General features: G+C 36.9%; 1 protein-coding gene across 3 annotated transcripts in view; it reads left to right on the forward strand.

Annotated features, from left to right (window-relative positions):
* The window catches only part of LOC145997285 (dosage compensation regulator mle-like), a 144,314-nt gene that overhangs the window by 36,252 nt on the left and 86,623 nt on the right, over positions 1–21,439 (forward strand). For all 3 annotated transcript variants that reach the window (XM_083134175.1, XM_083134176.1, XM_083134177.1), the window contains exons 7-10: positions 2,106–2,344; positions 4,841–4,999; positions 6,487–6,684; positions 8,903–9,116. In XM_083134175.1, coding sequence (XP_082990301.1) covers positions 2,106–2,344; positions 4,841–4,999; positions 6,487–6,684; positions 8,903–9,116 — 810 coding nt within the window. The remainder of the gene's footprint in view (positions 1–2,105; positions 2,345–4,840; positions 5,000–6,486; positions 6,685–8,902; positions 9,117–21,439) is intronic.

Below are 21,439 nucleotides of genomic sequence, written 5' to 3' on the forward strand. Positions count from 1 at the left end.
ACTTACTCACGTAGTATAAATTATCAGTACAATATATAAAAAGATTTTATAAAACACTTAAAAGTACTTACGTTGGTGAGTATGTGATTTGCATGAAACTACGTTTCAGGATATAACTAATCCCTTCATCAGGTAGACATACTATGCCAATTTAATTATGACATAGGCTGCGTCAGGAACCCCGTCAACAAAATTAGGAGGGAATTTAAAAAAGAAATTGAAACTAGTACAATGCTTGCAAGAACGGAGAAGAAGAAACTAATTGAATGTTGTAAAAAGGGAGAAATCCCGGTTGCTTTTGTAATTCCAAAAACCCATAAAGAGGGGGTACCATTAAGACTGATCATCCCTAGGTATTCCCACCCCGGATATAACTTAGTGAAAAAATTTAAAGAAGTAGGAAATAACACAGAATTCAGTATTAATAACTCAAGGGAAGTAAAGGAGAAGATCAAAAAAATAGAGTTACACAAAAACGATCAAATAATGAGTTTTGACGTGGTAAATCTCTATTCCAGCATCCCTAGAGACAATGTGGCGGACTGTTTATTCAGATGGCTTAGAGAGAAAGGAGTGGATGTAGTTGTAGCCTGGGAATACATACGGTGGTTTGACGTATGTACAAGATTTAACTATTTCAGTTTCAACGAAGAAGTATACATCCAAAAAGAGGGATTAGCCATGGGCAACCCTATTTCGGGGATCGCATCGGGGGTATTCATGCACTTCATAGAAAAAACTGCTCTAGATCAAATGGTAGGAAGTATTAAATATTTCGGGAGATATGTCGATGACGTTTTAGTAATAGGGGGAAAGGCTAATCTTCTGAAACTATTTGACGAACTGGGGAAACAAGATGCCCGAATTAAATTCACAATAGAAGAAATGGTAAAGGATGAAATGGGCTTTTTAGATCTAAAAATCATCAAAACCGGAACAAAAATTAGAACCGGGGGTTTTCATAAAACTCTCGCCGGAGATTTATACATCCATAGCAAGTCAGAACACGCCAAAAGAACAAAACATAATGTTTTTCTTAACTTTTTCATCCAGGGAATACGACTATGCAGTCAAAAGAAGGAGAGAGAAAAAGAAGAAGAATGGATCTATAGAATTGGAAAAAAGAATGGATATAAAGAGGAAAACTTGAATAAGATACGTAGGAAAGCATATAAAAAATGCAAAAAAGATGGGGAAAGAATGGATGATAACAAAGGAGGAAAGATGCAGGATAACGAAACCAACTCTGAGAATAAGAAACACAAATACATCAGTATTCCGTATTTTAAAGGAATTTCAGAAAAGATAGAAAGAGTAGCATGAAAATTAGATGGGGGAACATGACAAAGATATAAAAAAAGGAACGCCAAGAACCGGACTTTCAGAACACATAATTGAAGAAGAGCATGAAATTCAGAAGCAGGAAATTAGGAGGGTCGATCATGAACCATTAAGTAGAATGTATACAAGGCAGCTTATATCTGCAAAGGGAGGGATAATACATTAAATAGAGAAGATGGGAACATTGACGAAAAGTGGATAAAAATGTTCAAAACGTGGGACACAACAAGGGAAAAAATCATCTTCCAGGTCACCTCGGCCGTGGTTAACAAGTCTTGCAAAATAATAGATTTCGAGTTAGATATGACGTAACCCAACAGAAGTAATGGGAGGAAAAGGAAGTAAGAGGGGAAATGCACCACACAACTTTCGATATTCCATGAGATGCCTGAGTCTAGTGTACAGCATCTATCGAGCCACTCCTGAAAAAGTGGTTTTTAACCTTTTTATCTATTTTTACCATACCTCTTGATCCACGCCTTGTCTGATGCAGCCAATGTCATAATTAAATTGGCATAGTATGTCTACCTGCTGAAGGCATTAGTTATATCCCGAAATGTAGTTTCACGAAATTAATACTCACCAACGTAAGCACCTTTAAGTATTTTATAAAATCTTTTTATATTGTACTGATAATTTGCACTGACCTTGCAATCAGAAAATCTGGTTGTTTGGCAGACTTTGGCCCTCAAGCTGTTGCAGCGTGGAGTATAGTTGTGAATTTTTGTGTGTAATTTATGTACCATATTGCTTTTCTTTACCAGCAATTAAAGGCATTGGCACAGCACCAGACAGAGATAACGCCATCAAGTGTTGTGCTCTAGCTTGTCTGGCGCAGCTCCACAGGTTGGGCATCATTGAATCTTACCAGGGTCACTTGAAGTCTAGTGAATCAGAGAGATTACCAAAAGAAGGAGATAGGGGTAAGGCTCAACTTGCCCCAGAATTGGAGAAGCAGCTTTTCGAATACTTAGAGAATATGGACATCAAACTTCCTGAGTTGGTAAGCTTTAATTAATTAATTTACTGTAGAGTGTTTCAGATATCTGCGTTGCCTTGTTGGCTGAAGTAGTTGAGTACAGGCCTTGTAATCTTGAACCAGGTTCAAGTCCTGGCATCAATATTACCTGATATCATTGATATTAATATCGGAAAATATCTTTGATTTTTTACCTGTACCAGTTGATATTTTTGTGGATTTTTTACCTGTACCGGTTGATATTTTTCTGGCATTGTGGTCTTAAGTGCGGTCCACAAAAATACACTTTTGCAGAGCCTAATTATTGTGGAAGTTATGCAAAATTTGAAGTTTCCATTTATTTTGCATCTGCAGTTTGTAGAAAAACTGTACAGGTGATTTATAATTTCCCTCTGGGGGTTTTAAATGTTTATAGTACAAGAAGTATAACATACAACAAAAGTATGCATATCCGCACGTAAAGAATCTCTCCAAGTTTAGTACGTACCTTACAGCCTCTCGATATGTGCAACTCCTGGTGACACAGAAGGCATCAATCCTGAAACAAGTTCCTGGCACATGGTCCTGCCTGGCCCATCAGACAGGCAGCCAGTCTCCTTGAACTTGTTGCACCATGCATAAATTGTCTTGTCTGTCTGATCTATATTTCATACGAAATATACATTGTACCATCACAGTCGACTCACATTTAGTGAATTCTAAGCTGCAGAATGCTTTGTGTTCATCAGTGCACTCCATGTTTACATTAACTGCATTATACTGCCAGCTAGTGGATAAATCTACAATTACATAATGAGGCCTATTACGAGTGCAAGCTTGGAGAAATTCTTTATGTGCTGATATGCAACTTTTTGCTGTATGTATTATAGTTCTTTGTACTATAATCGTTCAAAGGGACAGCAACAGCATGGTATTTTTGTAGATCAGATCGCTGGAAAAGTACCAGCTGGTATCGGTACATGAAGTCAATCCAATACCAATACATCGGCATCTACCGGGTGGTCCATTTATAATGATAGTATGGAATATCGCATGCAGAATGCTTCCAATTGAAAAATTGCACAGAATAAAAGTTTGATACTACTGAGGGGGTAAGTCAACGCCGCCTCCCACTCCTTAGGGGTGGGGGTTGGGGTAAATTTGAAATTTCAAATGGAACACCCCCATTCGTTTTACATATTTGGATTCCTTGTTGAAAAAGAAGAATTTTTTGTTTGAAAAATTTTGTAAAAAAATTGCAAACTTCGAACATTTATAAACATTTGGTAGTTTCAGATTCATTTTGTTCCCTTTATGTAATAACGGTTTTGGTTTCCGTTGAGAACATTGCATAAACGAATTTTATTAAAAAAATGTGTGCCAAGAATTCGGCAAAAGAAAATTGTTTGCAATTTATGTTTTTGTGTAACAATAAATAATATTAATTTGTTCCAACTCTTTGGTTTCAAAGAACAATTTCATATGAAGAACAAAATTAAGTATGTTACTACAAATTAGTTATCATTTGAGGTACACAAATAAATGTTTAAAGGAACAAATGTTCAAAATGATGACCGTTCTCTTCAATTCATTTTAAAACATGGTGTCTGAAGCTCCACAATTCGTCCCAAATAGTCAGAAGTGATAGAGGCACAAGCATCAATAATTCATGCTGCATGTTTTCTGGCATTGTTGGAACTTCGTGGTAACACTTTTCTTTAAGTAGTCCCCAAAGGCAGAAATCAGGCGACGTGAGATCGGATGAACAAGCTGGCCAAGAAACGGTTCCTCCACGTCCTATCCATCGACCAGGAAACTTTGTGTCCAACATGGCTCGATCCTGAATGGAGTAGTGAGTAGTGTTGTTTATATGAAATTGTTCCTTGAAACCAAAGAGTTGGAACAAATTAATATTATTTATTGATACACAAAAACATAAATTGCAAACAATTTTCTTTTGCCGAATTCTTTGCACACATTTTTTTAATAAAATTCGTTTATCCAATGTTCTCAACGGAAACCAAAACCGTTATTACATAAAGGGAACAACATGAATCTGAAACTACCAAATATTTATAAATGTTCGAAGTTTGCAATTTTTTACAAAATTTTTCAAACAAAAAATTCTTCTTTTTCAGCACGGAATCCAAATATGTAAAACGAATGGGGGTGTTCCATTTAAAATTTCAAATTTACCCCCACCCCCACTAAGGGGTTGGTGGCGGCGACGAAATTTTTGCGGCATTGACTTACCCCCTCAATAGTATCAAACTTTTATTCTGTGCAATTTCTCGATTGGATGCATTCTGCATGCGATATTCCATACTATCATTATAAATGGACCACCCGGTATATCGGCTCAGCCCTCGTATAACTGAATATAAGCAGATCAGTATATCAATCTATGAATTAAATTGCTCATAATTTTACCGGTCCAATATTTCATGATTTGCAGCACCATTTTGTTATTGTTTTCATGTCTAGAAAGTCAGATTTGTTTGTATCCTTATTAATTTAAGCTATCACTTTCATTCTTTATAGCCTAAAGGTGAAAATTCGATCCCGTTGTTGACTGGTAGTGTAGCAGAGGAGATGCAGACTGACGAAACCCCCGAAGAAGGATCTGGTGTTGTACCTTGGTCTCCTCCATCAGCCACGTGGGATCCATGGAATGGATGCAAAGTTGACGACAGTTTTCTTGTGAGTAATTTTGGTTTAGTACGCTATGTACATTTGCTGATTTTTTTTGTCTGGAGAATGAGAAATTTGCAAGCTGGTGATGTAGTTTACTTCAGGGAAGGCTCTCTAGCATCGGTAGACAAGGGAAGGAGCTTACCAAATGTTCAAGTTTTTGTTAAGAGACAATCTGCATTTATTTTGCTTTGACAGCTTTACTCATTGCAATGCAGGACTGGTACAATGAACATGTCAGCTTGTTGCAAAAGATCATTTTGGAAATTTTTTGGAGCATTTTTCGTGTCTTTGGGTCATTATTGCATTTTTATAGAGCATTTTCTGGTATTTTATCATGCATTAAAGTCCTACCTCTAATTATTACTACCCTTCAGTCTCAATTGAACATTGTCCATTGTTTACTTTTTAATGTATATATTCTTTCACTACATTTTGAGTACAAATATGGGGCACGTTCCAAAAGTCACATAAGTTTAACATGTTAAATTAATTATGGCCACTGACCATTTCACAAGTCCTGTCGTGAACTTGCTGAAGTTAATTATGGTGCTCCCTAAGTCAATTTTCGTGTGATGCGTGAGGTTCATTCTCGCACAATATACATGGACCAGGTGGATGGTTTCTTCAGTTAAGGTTGTAAATTCTATGTGCATAATAGCTTGAAACTGCACTAGTTTGGAAAACACAACTTAATTTGAACAGAGGTAAATATGAAGCAACATGCACAAGATGAGTGTCCCTCAACTATTGGGAAAAATCTGAGTAAAATGAGTAACAATGCCTGCAGTATTTCTGTAAAGAGGACATGCTTTCCACTGGATGCCGTGTTGAAACTTTCTATAAAGAAAATGCAGCAGCTGCGGTTTCACCTAGTGTGGTCCTTAAGTCTATAAAATAACTGGTTTCATGAGGTTCACGAGCCCAGTTATCTTCATTGAATTTGTTTGTTTCGTTAAGACTTAAGGAATGCACCCATGGTCATAGGGATAGAAACTTAATTGTAGAGAAAAGTACTTCAGAACTCTAGGGGGTTCACTGAAGTCATTGGTTAGTGCTCTGGAGTAGTATTGGGCGATATATCGTCCAAACAATATATTGTTATATTGAAAAAAATATCGTCCAGACAATATCAACTAGATGATGTATCTTCACGATATTTTGGCGATATATATCATGTTGGCGATCAACTAGATGATATATCGTCATGTTATTTTAGCAATGTATATTGTGTCAGCGACATATCATCACAATATTTGGTGATATATATCGTGGAGATGATATATCACCAATATCACGATGCAGAGTCGAGACAAACACCTCTTCTTAGTAATGTTTTTCTCATTAAGGCTTCATTTAGATGCTACGAGCCCTAAAAAAAAGCAGCCTCCATGTGCACACACACACACTCACAGGGTTTCACTATATGTATATGTATGTGTGGGTGCAAATAACTTTCTGGGTATGTACAATAGTGATGATTTTTTCTATTTCAGCATAGAACATTGGATCAGATAAGTAGCACTTTATTGAAATTTCATGAAGACAAAGTGAACATTCCAGATTACCTGAAAATGAATGAGGAGAGATTGAATCTGCCCATTGCAGATATTAAAAGCCAGATCTTAGAGGCAGTGGAACGGAATCCTGTTGTTATCATTAATGGAAAAGTGGGATGTGGCAAATCAACTCAGGTAATTATTTTTGGTGTTTTGTACTTGTGATCGATCATTCTTGTCAGTTTCAACAATAGAGGGCAGGACTGAAACAGTGTAGTCAGCAGTTTCAGACCATACTTGCAGTAACAATTGATTAATAAGCCTTAATTATTTACTAATGTTGTAGACAGGAAACTTGTTTTTTTTTTATGTTGTTTGTTATGTTTTGAGAAAATTATAACCTTCTTTATACCACCTATTATTTGCGAATAATATGATGAAATCTTGATACTTTGCAGTGTTTCACAAACTTTTAGTTTCCATCATCAGTAGGGACCTTGATTTTTCTGTTATTTTTTTCTTAAAATTTGCATTTTTATTTTAGCTTACTTTCCTGCCAAATGTACCTAAAATTATACCATCACTTTTAAACTTAAAAATTGTAGGTCGCATGGCATATGCTATGTTTGTGATAGTTTCATATGTTGGAAATGATTTTTGAGAAAGTTATTTTCCACTACTCGTGCAATAAATACTGATAACAGTAGGTCTGTTCTCGATCCCTGCCAATATTGTGCCACTTTGCTTGGTAATGGAAAATATTTTTTGCACAACAAGAAACAAATGTTATGGCACCTGTGGGGTGGTATGTACGAGGCGTATTTGTAAAGTAAGTACCGTTAACTAACCATGAATTCTCTTTGAAAAATGTTCATGATCAAGGGAATGTCAAATTTGTATTTTTTAGGGTACCAAGGAAAAAAACGTAAAGTCCAAGAAAATGTAAAATCAGGGCTATACTTGCTGACAAAATCATAATTGGATTCAAACACTGGTGGAGACATATTGCACAGTAGATTCCATTTTAAACTGTATTCTCCTGGACAAGTTATGATGACCTCCACTTTCTCTATTGGATGAGAAACTACACCCATAAATATTGTGGTGTAGCACACAGTTCCAGGAGAACCAAACCTTACTTGCTTAACTTATTCACATGAAACTCAGTAGCTGCTCATGTGTGCTACTCCTCAATATTTATGGCTGTAGTTTCTCGTCCAATATGGAAAGTGAAGACCATCATATCCTGTCCAGGAGAATACAGTTTAGAATGTGATCTACTGTGCAATGTGCCTCAACAGGTGTTTGAATGTCCAGTGCCCAGTTTTGTGTATGAGTGAGTACTTCGTTTGGGTTAGTGCAGTATTGTCAAGCTCTTTGCCACTTTTCCTCCATTCAACAGGAGTGACACAGGTGGATGTTCTTACCTTGTTCACAAGGGTCACCGAAGGTTATGCTTACTCCTTTTGAACCTTTGTCTTTACTTCTACCTGGTATACCTGTGTTAGTTATTGCAGTGACAATAGCCAGATAAAGGCAAGTTGCTTTAGCCAAGAGTGCCAAGAAGAGGTACAAAATGTGGCAATGCTTTTGACTGTCAACTGTGACACGTGCTGTGCTTTCAGCAGGATAAGGTAAGGGACTGGATTGTATCACTTGCACAGCCTGTAGGATGAGCCACAATTAACCTATCCGAGCATAACAAGTGGACTTAAAGCAATCTTTGTGCACATTCTGAAAGTTGCACGAGTTTAACACTTTAAACGAGTTTTTGCCACAGGCCATTCCACAAGTTCTGTTGTGAAGTTGGTGTAGTTCGTTATGGCATTTCTTAAGTCAATTTTCGTGTGGTATGTGAAGTTCGTCCTTGCACAAAATACACAGACTGGGAGGCTGATTTGCTCAGTGAAAATCATCTGCTGCTTGCAGACAACGTGTATGTATGGTGTGTTCAAACTGCACTAGTTCAGAAAATTTGTTAATAGTTTTAACAGAGAGCGATACGAAGGAACATGCACAAGATGAGTGTGCCTTAACTGGTCTTCTTAAAATGTGGTTCAAGTTAATAACAATGCCTGCAGTAGAGCTTATTTCTGCCAGAATGACATGCTTTCTGCTGGATGCAATGTGGAAACTTTACCTTTACCTTTGTTGAATTTGTTTCATTAAGACACCCTTTGTAGGTGATTTGTTGCAGCGACTGAAGTGGAAAATGTTTGCTGGGGGTTGTTCGGCCAAGTCCTTGGTTTAGGTGACAGGATTCTCTATGATTGAATATGATGTCAATGAGACAGCTGGAGGATGCTTTTTTGTAAAGTTTTTGCTAGCTGGGGGGATAGCATCCCACAGCATCTCTCTTCACTTAAAACACTGATTTGTTGGCAAGTATATGATGTGATTTTTTTTGTTCTAGGTTTGTCAGTACATTCTCGACCACTATATAGAATCTGGAAGGGGTGCTAACTGCAATGTGGTAGTTACACAGACCAAGAAAATTTCAGTGTGGTCCAGCTCGGAGAAGGTTGCGAAAGAAAGGTGTGAATCTGTGGGCGACAGCTGTGGCTACAGTGAACGCTTCTCTTCAGTACTTCCTCGGTCACACGGTGGAATACTTTTCTGTACTCCAGGCAAGTTTAAAACTTATAGACCTCTTGTCACACTATCAAGTTTAGCCGATTCAAGGCATGAGTCCGTACTAGTGTTGGACGATATATTGCGATATTGAAAAGATTACGTCCAGGTGATGTCAACTAGATGATATATCGTCATGATATTTTGGTGATATATATCATGTTGGTAATTTATCATCACAATATTTGGCAATATATATCATCACAATACTTGGCAATATATATCGTGTTGACTATATATTGTCATGATATTTTAGCGATATATATTGTGTCAGCGATATATTGTCATGATATTTTAGCGATATATATTGTGTCAGCGATATATTGTCATGATATTTATCAATATATATCATGGAGATGGTATATCGCCAATGTAACGATACAGAAAAAATATTGTATTGGATCATCTGTGACAATATTTTCTTGATGATATATCACGATATCACCTATCCTTAATATAATTTTACCCCTTACTAACGTTTACCTCATAATAAACGTCCATGTAGAGAATAATTTTTATTCTTTACTGTTTAGAAAGTTCCACATAGACAAAGTTAATACCCACTGAAAGGTTTCTGTCTTTGCCGTTTTTTGTATAAAATCTATGTACATTCAAGGAATTGGTCGCGTGATTTTTTGAAACCCTGTGTAGTTCCAAACAGGCATTCCTTTTCTAAAACTTTACTTTGTTTAAAAAATGGTGGCCATTCTTGTTTCATGACTTGTGGCATTTTTGGCCGTTGTAGACATTTGTGATAATTACGATAACAAAAAAATGATAGAAAGCTGAGTGCCAAAAAGGCACTGTTGGAGAAGCAGGGTGATGCTCTATCTCTGAGCCACGGGGAACATTCTAAGGGGAACCAGATAATGTGAGGACAAAAGCTTGATCTGGAAAAGCCTAAAGATGTGACCGCAGCAATTGTGAAGCTAGAAGATCTGATCTTGGCTCACAAAAAGAGGTTGGATATGCATTCTCGGCGGAAGGAATTCCACCGAGATAACCGTTGTTTTGAGTTGAATGTTGAAAACATTCCTTTCAGTTCATTTTATGTTTTGTACCTTTTTTCACCATTTCTAATGCATATGGTTGAAATTTATTGCCAGAGATATTGGGGCTCAAATTTTGAAAGAATGAAGAACTAGCATTTTGAAAGAGCTATAACTAAAACAGGAAACCAGTAACAGAGGTAAAATATTTTCTGCTAAAATTAGCCATTTACATTATAGATGGTAAACATAAAATGTACTGAAAAGAATGATTTTTACCCCAGCCTTCTATATATTTTTTTTTTGTTGTGTTATCATAATTATCACAAACGTCTGTAACGGCCGAAAATGCCACAAGTCATGAAACAAAAATGGTCACTATTTTTAAACAAAAGTAAAGTTTTAGAAAAGTAATGCCTGTTTGGAACTACTACTGCATTGGGGTTACAACAAATAAAACAAAAAAATTTAAAAAGACGATTGTCAAGCAACTAGTGCTGGACCATTTGTTATGGATTGACCCCTATCAGTTATTGGCAAATTTTATTTTTGTCTTATATTTATAAATGTATTATGGAAAGGGCAGAGCTGATACCACTTTGAACCAATACCCTTACCAATACCGTATTTACGCGTGTATAATGCACACTTTTTTCCAAAATTAAATATCATTCAGGTTTCCGCAAAAGTTCACTTCGATCTTACGTACATCATAACTCCCGTTTACCACTTCATACATTTTCATAACTGTGCTGATGTCCTAATATTTGCCAAAAGTGTTCCGTTGGCTGAGTGACTTCTCCCTCTTTTCTTCTCAGCAAACACGGGGGGGGGGGGGGGGCAATGCCAATTGTTTTCTTGCTGGTGTGTGCACACAGGCTGATTACAGGCGAGGCTGGAAGTGGACCGCTCTTCCTTTTCTCTGACTTCTAAAATGGGCAACCTGTTCTGGATGCATTCTTGAAAACGAACAAAAACCATAGGACAAGTAAAAAAAAAAAAGTACCTTCCCAGCTCATTCTCTGCCACTGGTCTGCAGGGCAATGTAATAATTGCAGATTTCAGGTCCTATTTTTTTTTCTTTTTTTAATGCTATTGTCTGCATAGGCAATATTGCCCGTATTATTGTCTGTTGCAAGGTAAAAGGTAAAGAAAGGGTCATTTCTTTCTTCTTCACACAGCTGATAATGCAACTGTCAAAGACGGAACTTTTAAAATACGGAGGATTTTCCCTTCGACCACCTGTTGCTTGAACTTCCAACCGGTCCCCTTGTTTTTACGCTGCAACTGGCGCCAGTGTTTTGTCTAGCGTCTGGGAAGTTGTTGCTTGCTAACAGCAATGACTCATCCAGTGCCAAGGCAAAAGTCATTGTTTTGAATCTCGCAAAGCTGTTTTGATTTGACGATAACCAAATTCGATCTTCAGAAAGAAAAACAAGAGTAAAAATCAACTTCATGTTCTGCACCTTCTGATAAACAAAACTGTAAATTTTATTTTGCATCTGACACAAGGATAAACTTTCTGAACACTCAGAGCAAGGAAATGCACACAATATAATTGCCGCTTATCTTCAGAACCATTCATGATTATCTTAACGTGAGAGTAAATAACGATCTCCCATTTTGATATCTGAAAATGCGCAGGTTTCATAAAGCTTGTTTTGATTTCATTTTATGCTTTTGGGCTAATCGGGACTAAATATACAGTTTCACTTTAGTGAAATCCAATTCCAAACCAAAATGATTATCAAGTGCGACACTGTTCAATGTGTCTTAGAATACGCATTGGGTGCAAACAGATCGCAAGTTGCGTGTTTCCTTTTTCAGGCTGGCTTACAATGCAAGTCGAGGAAGAGTATGGACTGCTCCCTGGAATGGGGGAGGGGGGTGAATTAGAAATTGGTCGAAGGAAGGAAAACGTGACTTTTACACAGCCGAACCAGAACGAAGTTTACAGCTCCACTGTTGTTTTTTTTTCTTGTTTTTTTGTGCCTAGAAAGGTTGTGTTGTATCTTCTGAGAGATCTTATCTTACCAGTTAATCTTGTAACAGACAATGCTCTAGTAAACCCGTATTAAATCCAACATTCATTCTGCCCGATTATCTACCGACTTTTGCTGGCGCCAGTGTGACAGGTGACAAGATTCTTCGAGTTTCTCTTGCAATAAGCGAGAGATTGTTTTTCTTTCCGTAGTTCTCAGTTCAAACGGGTTTCCCATGAACTAGAATCATAAGAATTTCCTGGAAGAGCAATGACTGTGCACAATTAAAAGGATATAACATTATTTTGAATACTTTTTTTTTTGTGAAAAAGTTTTCATGTTCTATTTTACTTCTCACAATGCACAGCCTGTGCGTAACAGGTTGTATAACTACCAGGATAAAATGGTTACCATCGGCTAGGAATCTTGTGTCCGCTTGAGCTCCGTTTAAGCTGAAAATTGGTGCAAATTCCAATAACGACCCCTTCAAAATAGCTACCTTTTCCCCAGGAACTGTGAATGGTTGTTGTATCGAGAGTTGACTGTAACAAATATGAAGGTAAAATAATTACGTCAACACTTACTAAATAGAAATAACTACTGTATATTTACTGCACTATTGCAGCTTGACTCACGTAAACAAATAAATAACGTTTACACTTAATTTCGTCATTCACTCCCAGTTACTAATACAAGCTGTGTGAAATGTCCTCACTTCCATCCATCTTGTTCGATATTCCCGTTACCTTAAAACTTTTGATCACCATTTCCAGGGAGGTGGAGTTCCATGCCTGATGAACCCATTCACAAACAATCGGCTGCGACGCACGTTTCACCCTCCCGCTGGGTGCGAGTTCATGCTGCATTGATGTCATCCATGTATTGTAAGCATCACACACTGAAATCTTGAAATGGCCGTTGATAACTTTGCTCCTCCTCTCCTATGAAAAGCCTAACATCTGGAAGTTCAAGGTCGCGTGGTGAATGCAGCAGCTACGAAAGCAAGGAAAAGCTCATTTTTATGATTTACTGATTAATTTTAAATGATATACGTAAATGTTAGTCCGACACTAAGAAAGCCATTTCTAGGACGTGAATTGTACTGCACATTATATAAGATATATATATTTTTTTTGTTGCTTTTCCCCATCAAAAACGAGGGTGCGTATTATACACGCACGCGCATTATACAGGTGTAAATACGGTACTATGTTTGAAAATTGTAACAATTATAAGTTGTTCAAAGTATTTATTATTATTAGTGGTTGAGCATGCCACTTCAATTATAAGCACCAATTTACCATAGTTTTGCTTTAAAGTACAGTAGAACGTCGTTTATCTGCATTAATTGGGACCGGAGGTTATGCAGATAACGATTTTTGCAGATAATCAAACATGTGTTTATTTGACAAAGAATGGTACATAGTACTACATATGTATACATGTACACTTCGCAACATCTTATTTCACCGCCCTGAAAAATTTCAAAGTTCGGAATTCGTAAATTTGGCAGCATAGCGCTTCAGAGCCAACTAAGAGTAGTCAACTTTGCAACATTTCTTCTTCCTGAATGAAAATGCTCTTGTGATTTTTTTTTTCATTCTTTCACATTCCATAAAGTAAAGATACCCTAAAGCAGTAATAAAATATATGAGTAGACAAAAATTGTTAAGTGGAAATACGAATGTTGAAAATATTTCAAGATTCTTCGTTCTCAACATGAAAATAGGGAAATTTATGTGCATTGTGAAACACTGAACAGGTTCTCATCCACCTGGAAAGAATTTCGGTCACATTTGAATGCAAGAAACCAAATTTATGATGATTTTTTGTGAAATGTTTAGTAAAGATACCTTGCACAACACCAAACGATTCTGCAAAGTGTGTATTTTCCTTAGTTCTTGGCGAAAAATGGTTCGAAACTGCGGCACAATGTTGCTTCAACTGAGATTAACGTGTTTTACTGAGTTTTCTGTAAGTAATCCCCTGGAGTAGTTGGTTAGATGACAGAACTTTCTTCCTTTTACTGTTTTCGTCAAGATCAAAATATCGTAGGTTCAAATCCCACCCTTTCCTTATTACTTTTTCCTTTTAATTTACCGAGTACGAAGTGTTCTAATAACGTAATATAATATTATATTTATATGACATTACTGTAAATATTTATGCGATGCATGCTCAGTGGCGGCTATTGGGTTTCAAAACTGATGGGGCAAGGTGGGGGAGGGGGGAGTGCAAGGACAGTGTCTTTCTCTTTGTAGATAATGTTTAGCATAGTGCTGGGTCATCTGCCCCTCCACACTCCATAATCGTCGCCACTGTGCATGAATCAAGTAATGCTTCTACTAATGTTTTTAATCTTTCAGTGATTGGCAGGATTTTAGGAAATACTTTTCCTTTCATTCAGCTGTTATAAGTTAACACTTATTAAGAACTTACATGTCAACTTTCTGCATCCGGAAATGCTGGACATAAATCACATAAATATCAACGGAAATATCCTGGAAACGTAGATAAGCATTCTCGTCCAAAGCCGTTTACTTCCCAAAAAAGATTTTGCAAAGAAGTAGGTTTGAACCCATGACCTTCCATTCCATAAGCAAATGATCCCCCTACACCACACGGTTCACGTTATTTTATGCACTCGGTTCGGATCCCACTTTAAACTGTAGGTCTAGTCCCGATTAGCCTTACTATGCATAAAGTTGACTTAAAACATCTTATAATCCTCTACGTCTCTTGTTTCCCCTTTAATACCAAAGAAGTGAGACGAGGATTGTCTTATCGGCGCAGTGGATGATCATATATTAGGTACTTAAAGTATACAATTGGAACTTAATATTCGTTAACCCAATATTTATTACAAAACATATTAGTACTTATACTTTCCAAATACAATTAATTCAACAGAAATGTCTATGGATTATCTCCCAGTTAACCTAGTTTAATTTGTCCCATTTGATAGTCAGCAGTCAGTAAGTAAAGGCTACACGAGTCAGAGCTAATCACAGCCCAGCCCAACCCCCCCCCCCCAGCCAACATGACCCGGAGCAATCCACCTAAAAAATCTAAACTAAAACAATTTCCTTTTCTTGCACTTTTAAGAACTCAAAATAAATCAATAGACTTTAGGTAAATTACACCCGGCCATGAGGGCCTATAAAGGGCGATAGACTGTAATGCAATATACTCAGCCTGTCCAGCCAGTGTCCAGTACGTCAGAAGTCTCTCGTAGTCGGCAAGGATCTGCCACGCTAAACTTCTCGCTGGACCAGCGCAGAAGCCCAGCCAATGGCAGAACCTTCCAGAGTCACCTGTCTGTTGAGTCTCCATCCGTCATTCATGAGCAATATTACACTATGGGCTTACAAAACAACCTCTCCCCCAAAAATTACAATTTTCTAGCACATAGTGTACTACTAGTTACACATATCTTTTTAGAATTCACATTTCAAACATACTCTTCTTACAGAACCAAGTTTCAAGCTGTAGAGCGAGGTTTCGTAATAGTTATAGGTTTTTGCGCATGTCATCCCTCCGACTCCATCGCCTGTAAATATTCACAAAGAAAAAGAAAACAAACTGGTACCAGTACAAGTTTACAAACATAAACCATTCATTCTTACTATAATACAGGCAAGTATATACTATATACAGGCAACCTACACCAAATCTACAATAATTTATATTTATATAATGGGAGAATCCTTAATTAACCTTACATATATTCTGAGATCTTGCCGATCCAAGTATTAAAATTACCTATTATTGCCTCTCCTGGGCTCCAAATATCTTTTCAATTTATGTACATGTACTTTGGAACATACCTTGTCATCATCAACTTTCTTAACCAGAACTGAATTCTCTGTTAGAAATTTACTTATAAAATATGGACCCTCGTACATATTAGAAAGACTTTTAGTTATCTTGTCCTCTAAGGAAGATTTATTCTTAGTCCTAACTAATACTTTGTCATTGACTTGAAACGTTATGGGTGCATATCGCTTCTTATACAATTGTTTTCTCTTTTCCCATTCCCTTTGCATATTTCTGATAGCATTTTTCCATTTATCTTGCAAATTACCATCTGCTGCATTAAAATCCATATCAGATAATTGCCATTGGACTTCCAATGGATCCCACAATTGTCGTCCCAAAAACAATTCCGACGGAGTATACTTCAATGTATGATGGTATGAACAATTTAAACTATACTGTATCTTTTTCAAACCTTCATGCCATTTAGTTTGATCTGCTGAATAATAACATCTCAAGGCAGTTTTCAAAGTACGTATGTATCTTTCACTTAAATTGGCCTGAGGATTGCCAACAGATAATCTAATATGCTGAATTCCATGGTTAAATAAATAACTGGTAAATGCATCTGATACAAAATATGAAGCATTGTCTGATACAATCTCATAACAATAGCCATAAGTCATAAAAATATGATCTAATTTATCAATCAATACCTTTGAACTCAATTTCCTAATTGGCTCAAATATACAAAATTTTGATGCTCCATCTACCAGAACAAAAATATATTTATAACCATTAGATACAGGTAATGGTCCACAAATATCTATGTACAACCTTTTCATAGGAATTGTTACAATTTCAGACGTTAATATATTTTCAGGGGTTGTGTTTTTACACTTAGCTCGTTGACATACATCACAAGATTGAACTAAATCCTTAACATCCTGAGACATATGTTCCCAAGTAACGTGTCTCTGTAGACGCTTAAGTGTTTTCAACCAATTACCATGAGATCCTGTTCGCATATTAGTGTGATAATATAATATTAAAGGATGTTTCAAATTATCTGGTGCACATATCCTATAAGGAAAATTCTTGGCTTTAGTTCTTTTGTATAAGAAACCTCGATGCAATTTATAATTTGGGAAATTTATACCTTGCTCCATTTGTCTCATAATATTGGCCAATTCCTGATCTTTCAACATTTCTTTCTTCAAGGTATCGGCATGAAATGGGTTTACCAACATGGCCAAATTAACATTACTAACATAATCAGAATCCAATTCTTCCGTGTGATAATCTCTCCAATCATACATACGAGATAATAAATCAGAAGTCACATTTTGCTTAGAGGGTATGTGCACCACTTCAAACTTATAACAAGAGAGTTTCTCCATCCATCTCGCATATTTGGAATATTTCCGAGATTGTTTAACCATATAACTAAGGCTCATATTATCTAATTGAATAATAAAAGGCTGAATTTTCAAACAGTATTCAAAACGTGATATGGCTTGCATTAGACTTATAAGTTCAATCTCATAAATTGTTCGTTTTCTATCAACTTCTTTTAATCTTTTAGAAAAGAACGCCACTGGTCTCAGATTATTATTTTCATCAGCTTGCAAAAGACAAGAGCCGAATCCTCTCAAGGACCCATCACATTGAATAACAAACGGTTTATTTAAGTCAGGCAATTTCAAAATTACATGTTCTCTAAATAGAGTTTTAATTTTTTCTAGTGCCTCTTGTTGCCTAGAACCTCAATGAAACTTTATTTTGGGTGTTCGAATTTCATTTAAGGGAGCTACTACAGTAGAATACTCTGGAATAAATTTAGAATAAAAATTTAAGGTACCCAATAATCTTAATAATCCTTTTAAATTTCTCGGAGAAGGGAGATTTTGAATAGCTTCAATTCTGTCTGGATCCATTTCACAATTTCCTTGCCCCACAATAAATCCCAAGAATTTTATTCTCCTTTTCAAAAAACAACTTTTATTGGGGGAAATCGTTAATCCATATTCTCGTAATCTCTGCAGTACTAAACGTAAATGTTCCAGATGTTCTTTCTCATTAGCACTATGAACAATTATGTCATCATAAAATAAATGTAAAAATCTTCCCTTATAATCATGAAAAACTTGGTTCATAACTCGTGACATGCAACTTGGCCCAATACTAATGCCAAAAGGAATGACCTTATATCTATACTGATTATTGGGAGTTACAAAGGCTGTTACATCTCTACTAGATTCATCCAAGTTTACTTGGTTGAACGCTCTTTTCAAATCAATAACAGAAAATACTCTCCCCTGACTCAATTGAGCCATAGTTTCTTCCATATTAGCCACTGGTTGCGCATCATAGATTATTTTCTTATTCACTGCAGAATAATCACAAATAAGTCTTTTAGTCCCCCCTGAAGAAGGAATTACAAAGCAAGGTGCTGCGTACGGTGACGACGATGCTTCAATAATGTTTTATTCTAATAATTCAGTAATCACTCCATCTAGTTCCTGTTGTTTAGTTGGTGGAACAAAATATGGACTCCGATGTACAGGAACATTATCATATAATTTAATTTTATACGAAAAGTTCTTTCCCCACACCCCCTATACGCCTTCATGGCGTGGTGCTATGCACAGGGGAACACTTTACCTTTACCTTTTTTTTTACGAAAAGTTCTTTAAACGTCCTAGCTTAGAAGTAATAACATCAGAAAATTCACTTTTCAACTTACATAACTGTTGTTCAGTATCCTCTAATGCAAACTGTCCAAAAGATGCGCCAGAAACATCAGAAGCTCTGGATTCGAGTCCACGCCTTCTCTCTTGTGGCCTCCACGAAGTCCTGGACTGGCTCCGAAAGGAGTTCTCACCACTGTTTACATTTCTGACGAAGTTTTCCTGGTTCGCACCTGCTGCCTGCTGGAAAGCTACATGTTGACCTTGGTCAGTTCTCGTGCGCTGATAAGATCGAGCTCCGACACCTCGGCCTGTGCTGGCTGAACCCTGGGCAGGAGAACGTACAGGAAATGAAGGACGATCTTGTCTTTGTCTTTGACCTATATTCTGTAAAACACGAAAATTTTTGCATAAGCTTTCAGATGTCCATTTAATAGGGATTTTCTCATCACTTCCGGAAAAACCAACAATTTGTTCTAAATAGTTAATCACCATGTGGCACTGTTTCTGAAATCTCACACCAAGCACTAAGTCTAGAGGTATGTTTTTGCAAACGTGAAAAGTTGTGGTCCACGATAAATTTCCAAGACCAACATTTAACATAACTCCTTTATTAATATTCATGAGGTTGTTGTTACCAACTATCACTTGCATATCCAAATCCCATTCTCGAACAGTTCCCCTAGTCTTTATTCGATCTAAGAGACTTTCACTAATTAAACTATATGTTGATGCAGAATCTAAACAGGCCAAAAAATTCAGATTATTGATTTTACAGTCAACAAACACAGCAGTCACTTTAGTTTCACCACCTTGTCTGGGTCCTATGTCACTACGCAATCCTTGCAAAGCAAATTGAGCACCTCTCACATGCATCGGACACCATCGCTCAAAATGATCACTTGCTGAACATTTACGACAATATTTGGGCGTATAGTCTTTGAATGCAGGACCTTTAGCCTTGAATTGTCGTTCGATATTATGTAATCCCCAAAAATCCTTGGAGAAATAAGAAAGTTTTTCTAAAACTTTCAACTCGTTCTGCAATTCATTTAAAGTATTAGGTATCCCCTTTAGATACAATTTTTGGGAATACTGAGGTTTTAGTCTATCCACAAGATAACTTACAAATGTACTTTCATCAATATCAAACTGCAAAATCTTAGCAGCTCGAACTCTACTGTCTAAATACTCTAATGGAGTTTCATTGTCTCTTTGATTACCCATTACATATTTATTACATAAATACTGCCTCCCAATAGAAGTTGCATACTTATTTAAGATCATTTGAAATACATCATTCCAAGGGATATTTTCAATTATGCATTTCATCCATAATTTACCCATTTCAGTATTTAATTTTGGTAAAACTGCGAGCATAATCTCGTGAGAAGGAAACATTTTTCTGTCTTTAATACCCTGCAATACATACAAAAATCTATACAGGCTTTCAGCATTAATTTCCTTAACTATAGGTACGGTAGCTATTAATTGAGTCAAATTTTCTTTGGCCATTTCCATATTTAACTTTCTCAAATCGGACCTATTATATAATACTCGTTCGTCTTCATCAGACGACGACGAACTTTCCAAAGGCTTACTTGGGCATTTATTCACCCACCGGGGTTTACAAGGGACCTTTACGTACGTTTCTACATCTTCCCCCTCCCTTTGTCGTCCTTGGGCATTTTCTGGGGTGTGTGGTAAGGGTCCTACAAATTCATTTAACAACTGCGAAGCAGAATGTTCTCTACGAGTTGAAGAAAGTGGGGGAAAAGGCGGACCAAAATTCCTCCCATCCACTGTTCCCGTAATATCTACTGTATTATAATTCCGAGCCATATTACCGCACCATTTTACAGTCTAACCAAACTGGAAATATTGATATATTGATACCCAATTGTACACAAGTACCAGAGACAGAACCAGCATGGAACCATGCTCTGCTCTTATAATCCTCTATGTCTCTTGTTTCCTCTTTAATACCAAAGAAGTGAGACGAGGATTGTCTCATCGGCGCAGTGGATGATCATATATTAGGTACTTAAAGTATACAATTGGAACTTAATATTCGTTAACCCAATATTTATTACAAAACATATTAGTACTTATACTTTCCAAATACAATTAATTCAACAGAAATGTCTATGGATTATCTCCCAGTTAACCTAGTTTAATTTGTCCCATTTGATAGTCAGCAGTCAGTAAGTAAAGGCTACACGAGTCAGAGTTAATCGCAGCCCAGCCCAACCCCCCCCCCCCCCCAGCCAACATGACCCGGAGCAATCCACCTAAAAAATCTAAACTAAAACAATTTCCTTTTCTTGCACTTTTAAGAACTCAAAATAAATCAATAGACTTTAGGTAAATTACACCCGGCCATGAGGGCCTATAAAGGGCGATAGACTGTAATGCAATATACTCAGCCTGTCCAGCCAGTGTCCAGTACGTCAGAAGTCTCTCGTAGTCGGCAAGGATCTGCCACGCTAAACTTCTCGCTCGACCAGCGCAGAAGCCCAGCCAATGGCAGAACCTTCCAGAGTCACCTGTCTGTTGAGTCTCCATCCGTCATTCATGAGCAATATTACACTATGGGCTTACAAACACCAAATCAAAAACCTTTCAGAGTGGGCCTTCTATGATACTGTAGTCGGCCAGCATCCGAAAATACAGTTCTGCTTCGCGTATACCAGAGTGTAGTTGCATTTAATATTGTGACTAATTTTACTTTAAAACTACAGATTAAAGCGATAATAGTGTCCAGAAAAAGAACCTCAAAGTAGATCTTCACACAAAGTATTTTAATCCATTGTCAAACATTTCAGTTAAGAATAATGTTATGCTTTTCCATTGACTGTATTTTCGATTCATGGTGAATTTGCTAAAAGGACCATGTCAAGAA

The sequence above is a fragment of the Lepisma saccharinum genome, chromosome 13 (assembly GCF_977018435.1).
Source record: "Lepisma saccharinum chromosome 13, izLepSacc3.1, whole genome shotgun sequence".
Taxonomy (NCBI): Eukaryota; Metazoa; Arthropoda; class Insecta; order Zygentoma; family Lepismatidae; genus Lepisma; species Lepisma saccharinum.